This window comes from Xiphias gladius, chromosome 9 (assembly GCF_016859285.1).
Source record: "Xiphias gladius isolate SHS-SW01 ecotype Sanya breed wild chromosome 9, ASM1685928v1, whole genome shotgun sequence".
Lineage (NCBI taxonomy): Eukaryota > Metazoa > Chordata > Actinopteri > Istiophoriformes > Xiphiidae > Xiphias > Xiphias gladius.
Window position 1 is genome coordinate 19,105,174 of NC_053408.1, and position 20,672 is coordinate 19,125,845.

A 20,672-nucleotide genomic window follows, 5' to 3' on the forward strand; every position below is an offset into this window, starting at 1 on the left:
CCCCCCGCACTCTGTTGGTAGAGACCAGCTGTGCCAGGGCCTCTTTTTTGTCTTTAGTCACCGTGGAGACGAGGCTCCCTCTAAAAGGAGCAGGGGGTGGTGTGTGTGTATACGGTGCCTGTGTGCATCCATCTGGCGTCCCACCAGTTGACTCCCATATTTCTCAAGAGCATGTACGTTTGCATCTGCTGTTGATTCTTGTTTCCTCCATGTACAAACAGGGGAAGTTGTACAAGATACATTTTCAGTACTGGAGAGACTACTGATAAATCCACTGGATACTGATAATCCCCCTGCGAGTTCCACCTCTATCTGTATGAGAGGTGGGGTCTCCGGGTTATAGAAAGGGTCTCAGAAAGAATGAAAGAAAGAACAATGAGGTTGTTCCTTTCATTTTGTAATTGTTTATTTTCTGAAATAGCGCCCTGGCTGCTGTGTTTTCTCCTGGTTTTGTTGATGAAAAATGGGCCATAATGGAGTAGTGGCTTTGATGAAAATCAACTGTGTGGGTGTCTACGTGCATTAAAGGATATCTGGACTCCAGACTCCAGTTAATTCCATTCATTCCATTCATACACAAGTGGCCATTACTCATTTCCTAAAACTTTATCAGAACATATTGCAGAACGGAAGTGTGTTAAAGTTGAGGCTGTTGAAAGATGAAATTAAGCGTAAAGTTATGCATCTTAGTCAGAAATAGTCTTGCAGTAGTATACTGTAGATAGATCTTTAGATACATACATGCCTTAGACGTGACAGTAAACAGTTGCGTATTTACACATCCAGCAGATACAGTAGCATGGAGTCATATACCTGGCAACCAGACGAAGGTTGCGTCCAACAGTCACTCTCCTTTTGACAATGCAACAAGTTGTAAACACAACACTGACATATTATAACCATAGAAAGTTGGCATTGTGTTAGCAAACAATTGCCTATTTGGACATCCAACAGATATGGATTAACATTAGCATTCATTTAACATCCATCGCATTGTCTCTCCTTTTTTGCTCTGTTTTGGTCTCTACCGACTCTGGCTCTTTAGCTGCTAAATGCTTATTAGCTCTAGTCATTAGTTAGCTGCTAACTATTTTTGGTCCACAGCACATTCATCATTGAACAGAAAAGAATTTCTCACAGCTAATAATGTGCCAAGAGCAAAAACTGTTTTTGACATCTTTAAAAGTATGACAACTGTACTCTGAAGTTCACAATTCAGCCTACGACAACTGAAAGTCCTCATTCAGTGGAATCCTCAATGTAAATTCACATCGCATTTCCAATCTAAATCCTGTAGAAGAAAAGATTAATGTATGTGTTGGAATGTTGTTGTCATTGGTGGAAAGTGTCAGTGGTTTATGAGTAAGTAGGGAGCACACTGTGCAACAATAGGCTCATTTGCATTGACCCCTATGTGGAAGGATGCGGGGAGGTCCTATGAATTGAGACCAGTTGAGTCAGCCTCCACTCAGGCTTTGTGTCAGGCAGGCTCTGTGTGTAACATGATAGCACTTTAACCCAATGACCCCTGATGCTGTCAGACACAGAGCGCACTCTACAGCCTTCACATCCTGAACTTTAGTGAACCTCGTTCACTCCACGGCTTTATTTTCATCCTGATTTCATCCTGACTTACACACATGTAGAGGAATTGATCAACTTTAATGAGTCATCCCCTTACTGTATAATTAGTATACTACCATGTATTTGCAGATTGAGCAGATATATGCTTACAAATATGATTGCAATGATTTAAAAAATGTTTGCCAAAGCTTTAAGATGGACAAATATTTGATTATTTTCTTATTTATTATTTGATTATTAATGTGTCAGTTATTTTGTTGATTAATCACTTAGTACGTACATTTATTTAGTTAATATGTTAAAATAGTTAAAATATTTTGAAACATCTGCCTGTTTGCCTATCAGAATCTCTACGGTCACATGGAAGGGGCCTTCTTGTTGTTCCAAGGGTTACACTCAAAGTTGGTGATAATGCTTATTTTTCATGATCCTGGCAGGTGGAATGCTTAAAGCAGACTGAAAACACTTTTTACTAGTGCACATTTAACCAGCTTTGTTTTGTTATCGCTGTCTTTTTATAATATTTCATTGCTTTAGTGTTGTTTACATGTCATAGAAATAGAGAAATAAGATCATGCTTTTAGATAAACTACGGTATATTTTCTTATGAAGTAGCTGCATTGCTTTACGTTCATGGGGAGAAACAATTAAACTTAGGAATTACAGGAATAACTCTATGCAAATGATCACAATTGCCCTGTCTTAATAAAGACTTTGCACAAACTCCTCATTCCTGCAGGTCTGAATAACAGTATGAAACCAATCTCTGCATCACTACATTCTAACTTTCTAAGAAATTAAATGGAAGCAGAACTGTAAAACGTAATTGAATCAAGTGAATAAATTTACTGCAGTTGGCCCTATACCAGTGTCATACCAGAGTAGGAATAATGTGCTCTCTTCTCTCGCTTTTTTGTGTGCAGCACACTGTGTGGGTTGATGGGAAAATAATGAAAAGAAAGTTTCCCTCTCTGTCTTTTCTGTTCTCCTTGATCTGAACTGGAACAATGCCATCCTAACTTAACTGCTGTTTGTTTGTCAAAACTGTCAAAATAAAAAAGAGATTATAGACAACAATAAAGGTCTTTTCAATGATGTATAGTAGTGTATATGTATGTACTGCAAGTTATTGTTTGTGTGTATGTGTGTGTGTGTGTGTGTGTGTGTGTGTGTGTTTGGGAGGGACAAAGAGAGAACACTAGCTGCTAAAAGCTCTTCCATTAACCCACAGTCAGGCTGATAATATATATGTATGGGGTAGATAACACACTATGCTTTCATCGCACAAAACATCCATTCGAATTGCAAAGCTTCTCATTTCTCCTTTCCTTTCAACTAAGACAAAGCTGTTCTGAATTCTGAGAACATGTCTGTTTTGAATCACTTGTCTTTTTTAACCCTTTGTCCATCTTGCTCCTGCAAAAGTTTTTCTTTAGTGTATCTAGAATTATGCAATGTGACTGTGTAAGTGTGTGTGCGTGTGTGCTAGTTCGAGAAAATGACTCAACTGTGAAGGACGATGACATACAGTAAATCATACAGGAAAATAATCAATGACATAACTGCAGGTCAGTCTACCCCGGCTGCGTCCTAAAAACGCTTCATTCTAGACACCACGACCACAGCTGGTATCGATAAGGCAGGTATTTCAGTGTGTGTGTGTTTTCAACTACGATCCTCAGGGGACATGGTCAACTCACAGCCGTAAAGAAATGAGTAAAAACAGCCCTTCTGGCTGTATCTCCAGTCTGAGTCTGGGCCGCCATCTGTGGCCTCAGTGTGTGCCATCGAGGCTATAGATATCACTATGTTATGAAAACGGACATGTTGGGGAGTCATGTCGGAGGATTTTAAACAGATTAGTAAATCAGTGACAGCACTAGGAAGGCTCATATGGAGGTTGACTGTGCACTGTCCAGCAGCACAGAACACACTAATGCAAAACACGTGATACACATTTTGCAAACCTTCATAATTTAGGACAGCAAAAGAAATGTTTCTATCTGGACAACAAGCGGATCTTTTTGTATTACTGGCCTTAACAAGATACTGTACGTCTCCCTCCCAGTCCCCCTCAGTAAGTTGTAGAACTTGGTAAAGGAGATCATTCGATTTCTCTTTCACAGAACCGTGGCACAGACATGGGTTCCACCGAGTAAAGCACACTAATTCGGTGGTTTTCTACACAGGGAACTTAGGAGTCCATCTGTCAAAGAGATGATGAGAATTAAGCTCAAAATCATATTTAACAATGATAAGATGGAGATGTGAGGGGACAAGAGGAATCCATGCAGTATATAATGTTAGTAAAGTATTACTGTATTCATTCAAAACTTAGGGATAAGAAGGATCCCTGAGGTTATAAAGGCATATACAAGTATAAAACACCAGCTCGCCCTCTAGTGGTGTGAGTAACGTATAACACTGCTTGTAGTAGAAAGTGAACTGACTCATCTCCAGCAGTCAGCCCCAGTTAAACTACACAGTTCACTCAGCGGCCACACAACCCAACAGAAATAACTGCATAGCAATCACATTTCCAAGCTTCCAAGCAATATTAGGGACAGCTTAATGTCACTATTTACACTGCATTTCAGTTGCATTTACCTGAGTATCACACTTCAACGGGAATGTAGTGCCGACCAAAATGGAATCTCATCAAAGAGAATCAAAAACTGTCAGAAACCCAGGGCTGGCGCAGAAAGTCTATTCAGATTTATAATCTTGTTATTCTTTAATCAGACAGTTCCTGATTGAAATCAAAATTTTGCCAATTTTAGATTATTTTACTTTGACTCACTGTGTTAATTGACATAAGGAGACTCTGTAGAAAAACATGTATTTTACTGGCACTACTATCAAAAAATTTAAACTGGTACCCAGCCCTAAATAAAAAAAAAATAACAAAAATTATGTGTATTACAATTGTCAAGACAAGAACAGTCAAAAAAATTGATGATATTCACATTCAAGTGCTTTACCAAGAGCATACATCTGGAGGAATGCTTTGTTTTGTTTGCCACGGTTCTCGCTCTGAACAGAAAAACCTTTCAGATTTCCGTAGTTATAAAAAACAGCCTTAGCTGATCACTTCAAATTCATTCCTGAAGCAGCTGTTCTTCGGAGCACATCGGACCTCTGAGCAGGAACCGAGTATCATGTGCACTAAATGGAAGCCTGTGGAAGCCCACAGTTGTGATATTACAAGTGCACACTATTTGGATGCACTTAACGTGGACTGTAAAGGGTGTCTGGGTGGCCTCAGAGTAATTCTTACTAAAATATGCCACGTGCTGAACTTAAGTGTTGAGATTTTAAAAACGAATCCAGCATCCAGCCATTTAGCCCTACACAAACTGTCAGCTCCTTACAACCCAGCACCACCGCAACAGACACTGTAGCTGTATTGTACATTATCAGGTTGTCTTGTGTTGATTACGCAACCTGACGTAATAGTGTTTACATTCTTTTATTCACTTTTTGACCTAGACTCTAGACAGGCAAACCCGTAAAAAGGCACTAAGCGCTGCAACAAGTACATGATCCCCCACTGGCTTCCCACCCAGGAGCACTTCAAGTTGTGTTCAATGGCGCCGAGTTGGAAGCTGTGTTGTCAGAGATTGAAAGCAGGTGTCTGGAGCAGTTTTTGAATTGTCTCTCCACTGCACAGCCTAGGCAGCCTAGCGTGCTACGTTAACTGACTTTAACTACTGTCCCTTTAGGTACACTGCTATATCACCCTCATTGGGGATTAATATTTGGTCATTTGGTGATGAGCCTCCGTGCATTTCCTAAGTTCTCAATGTCGCAGGCCCCTGCGGAGCTCCATCGTCCAAGTCAGATGTAGCCTATGACCCGACGCAGCGTTCAGACGCGGTCTGAAACTTCAGCTTTGTCATATATTATCTGGTTGCCTCTAAACCGATGCGTCTTTGTAATTAATGGGTCCGAGTGAATGGCTTCATGTCATCTTCACATGCATAGAAAAATGCAGAGGGCGCACTCGACCGAGGGCTGGACGAGTGGAGACAAAACGGCAACCCCGACGCTTACGAGCAGCACGTGAAGGCATCAGGCGCGTGCTGCTGAGGACGGGGAGAAAGGAAGCGCTGTTATTGCAACATCGCTGCCACGTCTGAGGATCCTCTGCGGCGGCGGCGGCGGGTCCGAGCACCGGGATGGGCCGGTGCTGAGCGGAGGTGGGGCGGGGAGGAGGGGGAGGCGAGGGGGGCCCCGAGGAAACACAGAAGAGAGGAAGGAAAGAGGAAACGCGTAGAGCCACAACACAACACAGCACTCCCGACTGGAAAGAGCCTGTGCGCAGCTCCAGCTCGAAGGAGCGACCGCTGCCTTCCTGGAGGTTCCCGCCTGCCACAGCTCTTTTGTTCCTACACAGAGGCTTGCTCCTCAGGGTTTTGTCTTTTTTTTTCCTTCCCGCGTTCAGGAGGAGGTGGTGGGGGGGGGGTCACCCATGCTAAGCCCAGTGAGAATGGAGGAATTCGTGACCGAAGAGGAAGAGCCGTGGTACGACCAGCAGGACCTGGAGCAGGGTAAGACCAGACACCATCCTCCCCGCCCGCAGCATCCCCACTGTCAGCTGCCGGCGCCGGCCGGTCAGCTGGCCTCCACTAAACAAAGGCTCTCTGTCACGTTAAGAGGCGGCAGAGATGGCCCATAGACGTCTGCCCTCGATTTCAGTGCGGTCAGTTCACCGTGGAAGTAGTCCTTAATGTGCGGGCGGCGCTTCTTTGACAACAATGCACTGAAAGCATGCCAAGCAGGGCCTGGTGCTGCAAGGAGTTGTCAGCATCGGACGGTGACAGATCCCCAGTAGCCACGTTATCAGGCCTTTGTGGAAGATTTCACGTTAGGCTACCAATTGATTTGGTTTTTCCCAAAGAGGGAGAAGTGAAATTTAGATGTTGTAGTGCTGCCACTATTAGTCATTTTATTGATCAGTAGAATGGCAGAGAATTAATCATCAACAATTTGATCTGCTTTATTCCATTGTGCATGAAATATCTTTGGGTTTTGGAAAGCTTGAAGATGTTGCCTTGGCTTCTGAGAAAATCGGATGGACATTTCCCCCTGTGTTTTTATTATGAAATTTCACAATTTCACAATACAGGGCCTAATTATGTGCACTTGAACGGAGTGTGTTCATCATTTCAAGGGCATTTACCCATCATTTCAAAGCAGTGTGAAATCAAATTTGATGTTTTCCTGGGGGAAAGCAAAGTCCAAATTTGGTGTACGGTTGCTTTTGGTGCCATGGAAACTATAGGTCAAGGTTTTGTCACACGTTTTTATTTCCCACTGCATACCTACACATATTAATGTAACAAGTCAACACAAAGATGCACTGCTTGCTTAATGTGCTCACCAAAGCTACACACTGATGATGTGTCAGGAGTTTAAACATTGGTGTGGCAGCATCTATAAATAACCATTAGACTGTAAAGAGACATGGTATAGTCTGTATTTTCAGTGGATTTTGTCATCATCCGCGTTAGAACTTCTTTACTGATTAATCTGCAGAATGCTTTGTCGAATGAATGAATCTTTAGGTCTATAAAAAACTCCCTTGAGGAGCCGTGACCATCAAATGTTTGGAATTTATTGCTTGAAAAATGTCAAAAATAATTAGCCAACCATCAAAATAGTTGCTAATTAAATTTTCTGTCAACTGATCAGTGGATTAATTGACTGATTGTTGCAGCTCAAGTGCATATAGTTCTGACTGAATTAACTTTTGCAGAGGAAAAATCTTGCAAAAGCACTCCAGCAGGAGGGTTCATTGTTGAGTCTGTGTCTAATTAACGTAATTCAGAGCCAGCTAATTAACCTCTATCTTTTCATTAAGGCCACCTGCTCTATACGGTAGCATTATACAGTATGTGACTATATCACAACTGTACAAGTGACTGTTTCATTTCCTCTTTGTCAGTCATGGTCCTAATATTTTAATATATTTAGTTTGAGAGACTTAAAGGGAAAAAAACGATCAACTGATCATGTGACAACCCTTTCAAAGGTTTTCCAGATGTGTTCCAGATGTAAAAAGCGCATTACATCATATTTCTGTAATGCCACATGGACCTTGTATCAGCGGATCTCCATAGAAATGAGGACTAGCTTTTTTAAGTTCCAGTTCAAGGGACCTAACAGCAGAAAACTACATTTGGGATGAGGTCACACTTCATATTTTGCTATGGACTAAAAATTTTCAAAGATGTTTATTGGCCAGTTTACCACCAAATTCATTATGCTAATTAAAATCACCATATATTACGCATTGTATCAATAAAGCCAGTAAACATGATACTATCTTAAGTTTATGATCAATCTCAGGAATATATGCATGACAAGTTTACATTTTCTAAAAATGACTCATCAGTCATCAAAGAAGGAGGAGCCGTCGTCCTCTGCATCACTTCCTTCATTCCCTGTCTCCCCTCATCTCTCAATCACTTGTCCTCCTGCCAGGTAATGATAATGCTACGTTTCCGTTGGCCGAGGTGGAAGGGTGCCGATGCAGACATTTTACTTGATGTAGAAACGCACATGCACACACAGATGCACACGTCTCTACAGTCATGATGTGAAGTGTCACGCGTCAGTGGACCTAAGGATCAAAATGGAGCTTCAGTCGTCCTTTTATTTTGGGAGGTGGTGAAGAAGACGAAAGAGTAAAAAAGAGAGAGGGAATCAATAAGACGACAGTGCAGGGGACTGACATTGAAAGTCAAAATGGCTGGTGTAGTAAATGAGCAGTGTCTTCATGTGTGTGTCTGACGGAACAGAGGGGATGTCAGACCTCTCAGAGCTTCAGAGTGCTGGCTGCCTGAGCTCATCCTCACTTGTGTGACATTTCAGGATTCTGCAAGTCCTTCAGAGAGAGAGAGAGAGAGAAACACCACTCTCATAGTATTACTGTACCTTGCTGTCATGCAGGGACCACTGGCAGCCTGGTCAGTCTGCCCTGAGGTCTTTTACAAGCTTTCATTCCAAAGAGCCACATGTAACTCTGCTGCTGCCTTAAGCAGCTGCGTTCGAATCAGGGACTGAAATTACACAATAATGTCGATAAAAGGATGGGATAGAACCCAACCGACTTTCATGCTAGTTATCACTGACTCAGAGATTTGAATGCAAGCTGATGGAGAGTTACATTAGAACCAAAGAAGAATATGTTTTGAGGCACATAGAAGCTAAAAAAAAGTTTTACATATTCCATCCTTTTTTTTTCCAGAATTGGACGTCATATTCATGTAAAAAATGGTGGAGTTTTTTTTTAAAGATGTATTGGACAAATTTTGACCAAGTCTTTGTCTATATTTAAATGTTACTACTTTTTGGGTCGGAACATACATAATTTCAGTTGAGTTCAATTCAATACAACTTTATTTACCTCTGTAATGGTAATTGTATGCGTCAGCTCAGCACCCACATCAACAGATACTGTTAAAGCATATACTTCTGTTTTCCTCCGCCAGAATTTTACTATGGCAAATAAAGTGGCAACAATTCTTTTATGGGTCTGCAATTTCCTAATTTTCTACAAAGAAGTTTCCTGGAAAGAACCATGTAATCCAGTACTAATTATATGGAAGTGAAAGACAAATCAAGTACTTAAATTTATAAGTGGTTGTTGATTGTACCTTCAGTCTTAATCTTCTATCATCAGATTTGGTCCATAAAATATTTGGATTGATCCCCAAAGAAGTTACACATGGATTGAGATATATTTGCCACAGTTCTTGAAAGGACATTTTTTTGATAACACACTGTACAGTTGCCGCACAGAGGGACAACAAGAGGAATGCAGACATGTAATTAGGATGCGTCTTTGTTTGGGCCTATTGTGCGTTAGCCAGAGCCTCTGTTGGCTCATGTAAAAGAAACAAATACGTAGCTCTACCAGCTGAGACTGGAGGCTTGTTGGCTTGACTTAAATCAGATGAGAGACTCCCTCGACTGTTTAAATGCTCCTGTTACAGCTTAATAAGTGTTTATTCCACCCATAGAGAGAGCAACGGCCTCAGTGTGGACCATAAAAATCTTGCAAAACATTGCTGCATTGGAACATAGCATGGATTAGGGCAGTTTATAATACAGAGCAGCACTCTGCTATAGCAGTGAATAATTCATTTCTGGCCACTGAATGTTCCTAGAACTGTTTCTGTTAAGACGTCTGGTCTGCAACACAGAAAAAGAGAAAAAGAGGAAGAGGAGACATCTTGTTTTCCACATTCCAGTGAATCTCATGGGTGATATGCTCCTACCATAACAACACTGTCAGTGGAAGAGATAACCATGTACAGTATCTTAAAGAATATGCCTGTCTATGTATGCACACATATCCATGGATTCTTTAAAAGAAAACTTTGATTGCTGGTTGTATTAAAATGGTGTCTAAAACCTAAACTTGCCCTTGTTTTTATTGCGTGCAGTTCTTTTACCACGCAAACGCACTCTCAACTGGTTGCAGCTGGTTTTCTGGAGAACGCAGGAAATGTGTTCTTCATACATGATATGATTATGTCCGAGTTCTGGCCTCAGTGATTTCATTCTTGGTGGGTCACGCCTCAGGTCTGTCTGGAGCAAACAGATAATTGTCTGTGGCGAGTATTGACTTGCTAAGTTGTTTGCTTGTGCAGTGAGCTGTGTTCATGGGCTCTCCTCCCCTCTACCACTCTCACTTTGTTTTCCTCGTTCTCTTCTTCCCTCCTCCTCCTCCTCGTCCTGTTATTCTCCTGTCACTGATGCTTTTTACTGTGGAGTGCTCAAACTCTCTCTGTGGCAGCCAAAGAGAGAACCACATCTGAAAATGGACACTAACGAAGTGTTTGGGTTATGTTGTTTTCTTACTGGTATTTGGTTTTAGATTTGTTAGACTGATCCAAGGCTGGATAGGATTTAAAGAGCTTGTCATAGGTCTTTAGCCATGGCTGCTTCTGCTTATATAATGTACAATTCTTTTTAGTTTATTTAGAGGAGGAATGCTGGCTAGACTAACGTTAAACTGACTATGACATTGTTACAGGGTCAACTGAGTTATTTTCAGACTATAAAATATCAATTTATCTTAAGGGTGCTCTTTTCTTTTTCTGTTTAGCCATTGTTGCTAACAGTGCCAATGCTAACTACCCAGTTCTTTCTGAGCTTATCTGAGTAACAGATTACTTTTGGTGTGTCAGAGGATATTTCACTGAAAAAAAAAGAGAACCTCAACAGAAGCCTAGTTTACATAAAAATGTAACTTAAATAAAACAAAGTTAAAATACAACTTGCTATGGTAAACTTGTTAGCATACAGTTGCCTTCCTATACATCCAGCAAACACAGAGCACATTAGCATTCATTTAGACTTTGCCACCAAACAAATGTGAGTTAAACATTCACTCTACTTATCTTGCTTAGTTAGCGAGTTGCTCATTTTTGATCTCCACCAAATTCTGAGAAAAATATCTGTGTTTAGCTGCTAAATGGTCGACCATGTTAACCAGCTAGTCGCTAACTTTGTTTGTCTGGTGTTTGGTACTTTGCAGGTGAAGTACAGTGCTGCAGCGGGAATTATGTAGATGAGAGCACTGAGACTCAACCAGAATGATAATGTCGTGGGTTTGTAAAATAAAAACGATGAGCTGAAAAACATTAAAGCCCCACAGAGGTGAAAGTCACTGAGGAAATTCTCTTTGTGCTCGTCACTACGAGTGAACCCTTTCACATACACGTAGTCGTTGCATGTGTTGTTAATAGAAAAATGCTGATTATAGTAGCTTCAACTACTACAGATTAAATTACTATTAACAGCATCTGTATCTATCATATATATATATATGTCTGTTGTCAAAATTTTTTGTCTTTTGTCCTCTGACCTTGAGTCCATTTACTAGCTTTTTCCAGAGGATCCAATCACAATTGTCATCATGTGACCTAAGTAGTATGTAACTATGGTCTTGGACATCCCCATATTTGACTACCTGTTGTCATTATTTGATGGTCATATACAGGTAGGAGATCATAATTGTTTAGAGATTGTATCACGGGATTAAAGTTTCATACTTGGGCCACGTTTTGACATGAGCTACCCCCATGACAGCCAAGTAAACTCTGGGTTGCAAGTGAAAACTCAAATTAAATTCAAATTAAATACAAATGTATGTGCTTTCAACTACTACTTTCAATCAGTTTCTCTCACTAAACAGCCTCAGACACCAAAAACTGAAAAACAGTGGAGTAAAAACCTGTTTTCACCTGTTATCAGATAGGATACTATTTATCATCACCTTTGAGTCCTTCACGGTTATGGTAATAACATTTCATGGGCCTGAATTAAAGATTTTAATTCCATGCTTTGAACTGTACGCTTTTCCCAAAGAGCATTTCTTGTGAACTTGTGCTAACAGAAAGTGGGCTGGTTGGACTCACTCCAGCATGGAGCTGCGATCCATTCAGTGGTACCTGAGCTGATGATGCCAGGTCCGGGAGGAATTCATTATACTATCAGCACAGAGGGAAGTGTGTGAATTAGTCCATATGGAGCTGTTGGAGAGTGCATGCTTGCTTAGCTTGCTACTCATTAGTCTAATTGAAGGAGGTGAGAACAGGACTGCCAAGTAGTAGAGGAGCATGGTTTAAAAACATGCAGTGACTGAAAAGGAGTCTGACTGTTTCTGGATTTTTGAGGCTACTACCAATATTGACTTTTTTAGATAAAAATCTCAATAGAGTATATTGGTGAATACTCTCTATGTTTTTTTAAGTTAAAAAAAAAAAAGTATTTCTAAATTGCTACAAAGCTTTTCTGTACTCCAATTTCTTGGTACTTATCAGCCAACATTTATCAGTGAGCTACAAATTGTCCAGGTTATCGGTCAGGCTTTACTGAAAAAGTCAGTAGAGAGTGAAGTAAACTTTATTGGAGGATCTTTACACCTAGATTAACTTCTAGTTTTTTTTCTTTCTTTTTCTTTCTTTCTTTTCTTTAGTTCTGGACACTTGGCAAATTAAAGTGCCGCTTTGTCTCTCTTTCGTTTGGTACTTGGTAGGTAACGTTCAGTGGATTTATCTGGAGTTTTTGCTGAAAGCAGCTGTCTGCTGCGGCTGGAAAAAAGGCTGATGAGAGCGGTGAGACTCAAACAAAACGATAGTGTCACGGACTGCAAAACCAAAGCTAAAACACAGTACAGTGTAGGGAAACTTAAAACTTAACTTAAATTGCTTTTTATGTTCGCTCTCACCAACAGTCCAAAATTCAAAGATATTGGTTTGCTTGTACTGATTGGGAGCATGATTTTTCTATTTACTCCATCCCAACATGGCAGAACTGCAGTTATAGGTAAACACTGCAGTGATACAATTCAGGAGTTGCTGTAAGGAGCTCTAGGCCTGGCATCCATCCTAGTGATCACTATTCATGTTTAAAGACAAAGCCAGGACTGTGTGAGAGATGACTTCATCAGCCGTTCGGTCTGGTCCCTCGCTTGCTTTTTGCGAGGTCACAAACCACATTTTGCTGACTCAGACCCAACAATGTAGGCCATCGCTACCGCTGCGTCAGAGCACTGTTAGAATAAAGACAGAGGACACTTACTTTGGAGGTGCATTTGTCTGGAAGCACATATAAAAACAGACCAGTGTGGTCCAATAAACATCACGTTTTTTTATTTTTTTATTTTACCAAGAGCAGAAATTCACTGTCAAAAATGCACTTTATTTAACACGTTAAATGTAAATTTGCCTCCATCAACCCAGCATGTTGAATCTCAGCCTATTCCTGTCCTAATCTCCATGGAGAGCCGTCACTCCAAATAATCTTTGCACCAGTCTCTGACCTTCATATTCAGTCAGTGGAGAGAAGAGGACCTGCAGGGAGACATGCTGCAGGGTATTACTGCAGCATGTGTCCCTGTACTGTCCCTCTGTCTTCCTGCTCCCCTAACTCTAATTGAACCAGTCCAGCGCAGACTGAGATGGCGTGATGGACCCTCTGCTCATTCTGTTCCAGACCCTGTTATAACCTTGCCTAAAATAGAACAATGTGCTCTATTAATCCTGACAGCGGGTAATTTAAATTGTACGGCTGCAATATGTCTTCTTCTGTGAGATTAGCTCCTCCCTTTCCTCTTGTCCTCTGAATGCTTCCTCTCCTAAGTTTTTACTCTGCCACCATTTCCTTTGTCACATACTCTTAATATGTGAAAAGGGAAGATGCCTCGAATACTCCTGCCTTTTATCTTCATCTGCCCCTCCTTTCCCGCCTCGACTTGGCCTTCTTTTTCCCTATCCTCTGTGTTCACACTTTGTATCCGTCTCTCACTATCTAAATCTCTCTTTATGGCCTGCAGGCTGATTTCCTCATCTCTTTCTCAATTTCTATCCAATTTTCCAGACCTCCACTTGGCGGCGGAGCTGGGAAAGACTCTGCTGGAGAGGAACAAGGAGCTGGAGGACTCCTTGCAGCAGATGTACATCACTAATGAAGAGCAAGTACAGGAGATTGAGGTATGAATGACGGAGTGCTGCCAAAGCTGACAGGAGCTTGTCCTGCAGGTAGGGGGAACACAGAGAAGGGCTTTGTTTTTATTACTGTTGATTGGTTTTTAGAATTTAGATTTAGTCTTTGAACTAATTACTCCATCACTTACACAAACCACTAATTGAATTCAAAAATTCAATAAAAGTATAGTTAATGGAAAAGACATTTGGGATAGTCCCTTTAATAAAGAGACACCTGTTTGACATCATTTTTATAATCTTAGAAATTTTAAAGAAGTTTTAGAGGGACGAACAAGACAACCATGCAAATTGTTGTTTAATTGAATGGTTTAAGTTACTACTTTATATTTGATTTGATGATGGTACGACAAGTTATGACTTTGTAACAGATGAGGTTTAAATTCCTTTTGACCTTGGAAACAGTAGCTGACATAATAATCTCACCTCATATCACGTGATCATCCAAAACAAAATCTTCAGAAAAAGATATAAGCAAATTTAAACATATATAATTCCTTGATAACTGCCAAACTCCATCTGCAGATAAAGATCATGTTATAATGATTGAAATCTCCAGAGCAGCTACTAAATGGACCTTGAGGGGAGGTTGCTTTGTCAAATTAAAAAAAGGAGTAAATAGTCAATAAATAAACTGAATGGTAAAGCAGTAGATTACCTCATATTAAATAGGACTCTAAATCCTATAAAATAATTAATAAATAATAATCACATCAATATCTTATATTTGGGAAAGCACAGCCAAATTCCAATGACAGCCAGTGAAAGCGCTTGTTGCCCCCCCCCGCTGCTCTTCTACTTCTAAGAATGTTGCTACTCTGTGTGGATTTGTGTGCAAGTTCACTGCATTTAGTTGTTTTTACAAAGCCCGTCTATGTGTCTGTGCGACAGTACCTATCGAAGCAGCTGGAGGTTCTTCGGGACATGAACGAGCAGCATGCCAAAGTGTACGAGCAGCTGGACGGGACTGCCAGAGAACTTGAAAGCACCAACCACACGTTGGTGACGGACAGCAAGGCCTCGCAGCAAAAGATAGAGAGGTGAGAGGGACTGGGAGTATTCCTCTCCCTACTGCCTCCCCCTCCTCCTTTCCCTCCTAAACATGTGCTCTTCCTCCCGGACCAGGTTAACAGGTACCATTGACGCTTTGCAGAACCAGGTGGAGTCTCTTTCAGGGCAGGTGGAGCAGCTTCGCTCCATGGAGCAGCTCCGAGTCAAGAGGGAGAAGAGGGAACGACGCAAGACCATCCACTCATTCCCTTGCCTGAGGGAGCTTTGCACAGCGCCCAGGTACTTGTTATTTTTTCCACAGACTATGAAAGAGGAGGGCAGGGGGGGCGTCATCTTTACAACAATGAAAAACACTGCCTGTGAGAAACTGCCTACTGTATGTGTATGTGTCACATTTTCAGGTATGAGGATGAGTTTGTAGTGGGCAGGGCTGAGAGCTTTACCGTGGATGCGAAGAGTCAACCCTTCGAGGAAGAGAACCAGCACCTGAGGGAAGCGGTGTCAGCCCTGCGAGCTGCCGTCCGCACTGAGAGGGGGCGTAGAGAGGGGGTGGAGAGAGAGTGCAACCTGCTGCTTGCCGAGTTCTCGCGGCTGCAGACACGGGTGCAGGTATCACACGCAGTCTCCCAGTCTGAACGGTTTTGGTACACGTGCTGGAGACACTTACCGAAATACATCTGTCAAAAATATTTTTCTACCGGATAATTTTATTTGTAGAAATATCTAACTGAGCGGTCATCGATCAGCATTTTTCTAGTCAGAAACATTCACTGCTCTTAACAACTGCTTCCACAGCTTCAGTAAACGATACTGACTGGATGGCCACCTCTCTAGGAAAAAATATTACCAATTAGAAAAGTGTTAACACGGACACAATGTCAGGCTGAATGATTACAGAAATGCCAGATATTCCAGTTTCTGAATAGTCTACCCCCTGAAATATGAGGACTTACTCTGTTTTATATTATTGTAAATGGAATATGTTTAGGTTTTAGACTGCTTTTAGTGCAAAACTATCAATTCAAAGGTGTCACCATGTGCTCCTCATAATCTTTTGATTAATATAGACTAAATGATTAATGAATGATTTTTTTTAGATTAATTGATTCATCAGTAGTGAAAATAATCATTAGCTGCAGTTACTGCTGACCTGCAGGACCAATAGGATACTTTCAGATTTATGCTCTTTTAACAATTTTTCATTTGCTTGTACAGTGGCTCAAGTTTGTAATTCATCATTAAAGCTGCTACAATCAATATTTTGATAATAACAATGGATCGAATGATTTTGTGCAATGTTAAATTGGTCGCCCATAGATGTCAGCATTTGCAGTTTTATAGGTTTATAGTGTGTTTTTTAACTTAGCACGCAGTGTTAACCGGTTCAGTCTCACCGCTCTCAAGTTCACCATACTTAAACGGTGATAATGTGTCAGTGCTGTGTTTACAGCTTGTTTCCGCCGCCCTCAAGTGGCCAGAAATCAGTTATTGCAGGTTTATGTGGAATAGAATTCAAAGAAAAGAGCAGTAAATGTGTACAAAGACTACCACATTTAATGCTTGGTAAGTTAAAACCCCGACGTCTGCATACGGTTATTAAAAACGCAAAGTAAAATTGTATTTTTGCTCCTAGGATGCTGAGGGCTGCCAGGCGAGGGTACGGGAGTTGGAGGTGGAGCTACAGGAGCTGCAGCAGCTACGTCGAGCGCGGACTTTCCTGCTGAGCAGCGAGGACGACGGCGTGGCTCTCACCCAGACTGTCCTCAATAGCACCCCGGAGACTGACACCTTCATGGAAGGGGCGGTCGGGGAGATGGGAGGAGGGGTGAGGGAGGAAACAGAAGGTGGAGGGGGTGTTGGGGGTGAGGCATTACCTGAGTCCAGCCCTGTGAGGAAAAGCTGCAGCGACACAGCGCTCAACGCTATCGTGGCCCGGGATGCCTCTGGCCGCAGGAGAGGCAGCTACGCTCTCCACGCCAACAGCGTGAGGAAGAGAGGGATGTCCATCCTCAGGGAGGTGGACGAGCAGTACCACGCCTTACTGGAGAAGTATGAGGAGTTGTTAGGGAAGTGTAGGCGCCACGAGGAGAGCCTTTGTCACGCCGAGGTCCAGACTTCCCGACCAGTCTCCCGAGACCCATCCATGAAAGACTGTGCCGTGGGCCCCACCCCGGTGCCACCCCCTACTCCTACCCAGTCGCCCTCCACCCCCGAGGCCATTGAGAGCATCAGCAAGCAGGTGGAGGCGGTGGATAAACGACTGGGACAGAACACACCAGAGTACAAGGCCCTTTTTAAGGAGATCTTCTCTCGTATCCAGAAAACCAAGATGGATATCAAAGCTACCAAAGCTGCTAAAGCTAGCAAATCTGGGAAATCTGGCAAATCTAGTAAACACTAATGGTTCTCTGATTGGCTACATAAGGATGATTATGTGCTTTCAGTGTTGAGTGCTCAAGTTTGTGAACAGGGGTTTGGTGTAAACATAGTTATAGAGGATGCTATTTCAAAAAACTGCTAAATTCAAGTACAGCTCAGTTTAACTGAGGTCAAATGAGACTGCATGGTTTGAATCCAGAACTGGAACCTTCCAGCAAACACTAGAATCTGATTTGCATGTGATCAGTTTTAAAACTTTGCAGATCAATCCCCTCATATTCTTTTATTCAGTATTCCTACTAAATAGATACTGGCTTCAATGCCTTACTACCTTAGGCATGTACCACAATAACACAATAATAGCAATATGCCTCTCAAGAGCCACACAAGTGCACTAAACATTAAAGCTTCACTAGAAAATTGCATCTCTGACAAGACCATGAATGGAAATCTAAAATTAACACGAACTGTATCTGTTAAGTTTACTATAATGGACTTTACTAACACTTATATAATCACAAGACAAATATTGATCCTCTCAGGCCACAGTGCTGTCTGTCTCAAGAATGTGGTTGAGGTGCTAATAATTCTTCTCCCGTTATATACAGTATATCACTATACAAAATAAAACTCTACTAAATTTAAATAAGCCTTTAGGCAGGATGACATTGCTACCATTGTGCCCCATTCACTTTGTGGGATCTTCCCTACTGCTGTTTTAATGTTTGCGGCTCCTCGCCTGTTTGTCTAGAAATTTTGAGGAATAGTCTGACGTATCAAGAAATTTTGCTTTCTTTCCGGGAGATTGGTGAGAAGATCAATACCACTGTCATGTCTGTATGGTAAATATGAAGCTAAAGCCAGCAGCCGGTTAGCCTAGCTTAGCATAAAGACTGAAAACGGAGAAAACACCCTGGAGCCTGACCCTGTCGACAACAACAACTTTTGGTTTAACGGGGGGTTTGTAACAGACGACTGTTGGCCAGTAGGAGGTAGGTACTGGTAGGTGGATTTTATTACCTTTGGAAAGAGCCTGGCTAGCCGTTTCCCCCTGCTTCCATTCTTGGTGCTAAGCTAAGCTAATGGGCTGCCCGTTGTAGCTTCATGTTTAGCATACAAACAAAATAGTGGTATCGATCTTCTCCTCAAACTGTCGGCAAGAAAGCACATAAGCGTATTTCTCAAAACATTGAACTACATTGTTGATTACTTTAACACTTGTGCTTAATCTCCTTTCATTGAAAGTGCTCAGATGTCATTGGAGATCAAGTGAAAAATGGTTGCTAACTGTGAAACTTCAGGAAAGGAACCTAGACTGGAAATTTGATTTACATTTACAAATTAAAAACCTTCTCCCTCCACAGTGTTAAAGTCACCTCAGCTCTCTAAGGAGTACTGGAGTGGGTCTTTATATGGACTACAGCAATGCATTGGGTGAAAAGTAAACTTGCCCAATGAAATACAAGAAGCACTGCTATTTATACATAGTACTAAGTAATATCTACATTATATGATGCAAGCTTATTTTAGTTTTAGATAATGAGATTTAGATTGTTAAAGCTGTTGAGTTTTGAATGTGTGGCGAGGCTTCCACTAAATGCTAAAACGTTGCTGTCTCAGAGAAAAGTTGCAAATGAAAATCTGTACAGATTGTTGTTTCCACCATTTTCTAGGCATTATGGACGCTCATCTCTCATTATAGAGAATATAAAAATCCTGAAGACTATGAAGTAAATGGGTCTATTGGTTAAGTGAAACATCTTTTTTTTTTTTTTTTTGCACCATATACCGTATAAGCATTTTTGGTTTGTTGGGGAAGCCGTTGAAAAAAAAAAGGCCATTAAATGAAGACAGCATGAAAAAAAAAAATACGCAGGGATGTGGATCCTTTTTAAAGAAAATGGTCCAGTGGCGAAAACTGATATTACAATAGTGGATAAGATATTATTTAGAGCTACATTTTTGGGAGTATTTTCCTTATTTACAGCTAGACAGACACACTGTATAGTAGAACACTAACTAGTATGAGGCTTCAAACCAGGGCTTTGTCTAACACCTAGCAGTCTTACCAAACTATAAAATTACCTGCAAATATATTGCACCTTTTTCCACAGTATACAATACCTATGCCTTTTTCTGGGTAACCCTTCTATGTATAAACCTTTGTTATAATGAATGTTATTGCAGCTAATATTTTATATCTGATTCAGCAAAATTTAAGACATAAGAAAGCTTGAACCCTTTCACATGTGGCACAGCTGACACCCGAGGGACCCGACATGCGTGTTTTGAGGCTATGTGTGTAAAGAGGTGTGGAGGATGAATGTTTTTCTGAAACCCGGTACTGAAGACAGAGAGGTATCCTGTTGCCTCCTGCTGGGTGAAATAAAGGTTGATTTAGAGTTGCAGCAGTTGAATTCTTCTGGATAACCGTGGTGTATAAAGTGCATTTGAAGTCAGTGCTCGTGTCTGTTAGAAGGGAGGGAGGAACGTCTGTTAGCATAGACAAACCAGATGGCGAACCAGAGCCCGTTATCATTTTACGAAGGCTCATTTGGTTTCTGTACTGTAATGTCTTACCTATTGCACTTGAAAATGTTTGACGCCTCATCTCTTGCATATTTAGGATAGCTTATGAAATTGTACTTGTGTATTTATTTGTGAGTGTTTCTTTTTTCTTTTTTTGACTTTTTCAGTACCTATACGTGAACTGTCACTAACATTGTCAGAATAAACAAATTTAATTTGCTTTATTTACGTGTGCATTATTAGTTAATAAGATATTGGCATTAAAGTTTAGTCTGGTCTGTTCTTAGTTCATATCATTACTGAACTAAGAACTATTACCCTGTTAATAAAGCATTGAAATAATGCATCCCGTGTTATTTTATTTACTGTAATTATGAATACACTGAGTGGTGGAAGAACAATGTGCAGTGCAGCAAACATTTCTGTCAACTGACATCTTGTGTTTATTTGACTTTTTAGGACAGAGGATATTCACACTGTGGCAATGAAAAGACAGCACATTTTAAGACACACAGGAAGGTGAACATGTTCCTAAGAACATTTGGATTTACAGTGATTCTGTGATCACAGTACTTAAATAAACCTATACTAATAAAGTAATCATATTGGTGAGATACTACTAATAATAATAATTATAGAGAAAACAGA

General features: G+C 41.1%; 1 protein-coding gene across 1 annotated transcript; it reads left to right on the plus strand.

Annotated features, from left to right (window-relative positions):
* Nucleotides 1-5,827: 5,827 nt before the first annotated feature.
* Nucleotides 5,828-20,260, plus strand: LOC120794388 (cerebellar degeneration-related protein 2-like). The gene is made up of 6 exons (XM_040135431.1): nt 5,828-6,134; nt 13,981-14,093; nt 14,997-15,145; nt 15,231-15,395; nt 15,518-15,725; nt 16,750-20,260. Exons 1-6 carry the CDS (start codon nt 6,056-6,058, stop codon nt 17,515-17,517), a joined length of 1,482 nt encoding a protein of 493 aa, XP_039991365.1. The 5' UTR covers nt 5,828-6,055; the 3' UTR covers nt 17,518-20,260.
* Nucleotides 20,261-20,672: the final 412 nt, after the last annotated feature.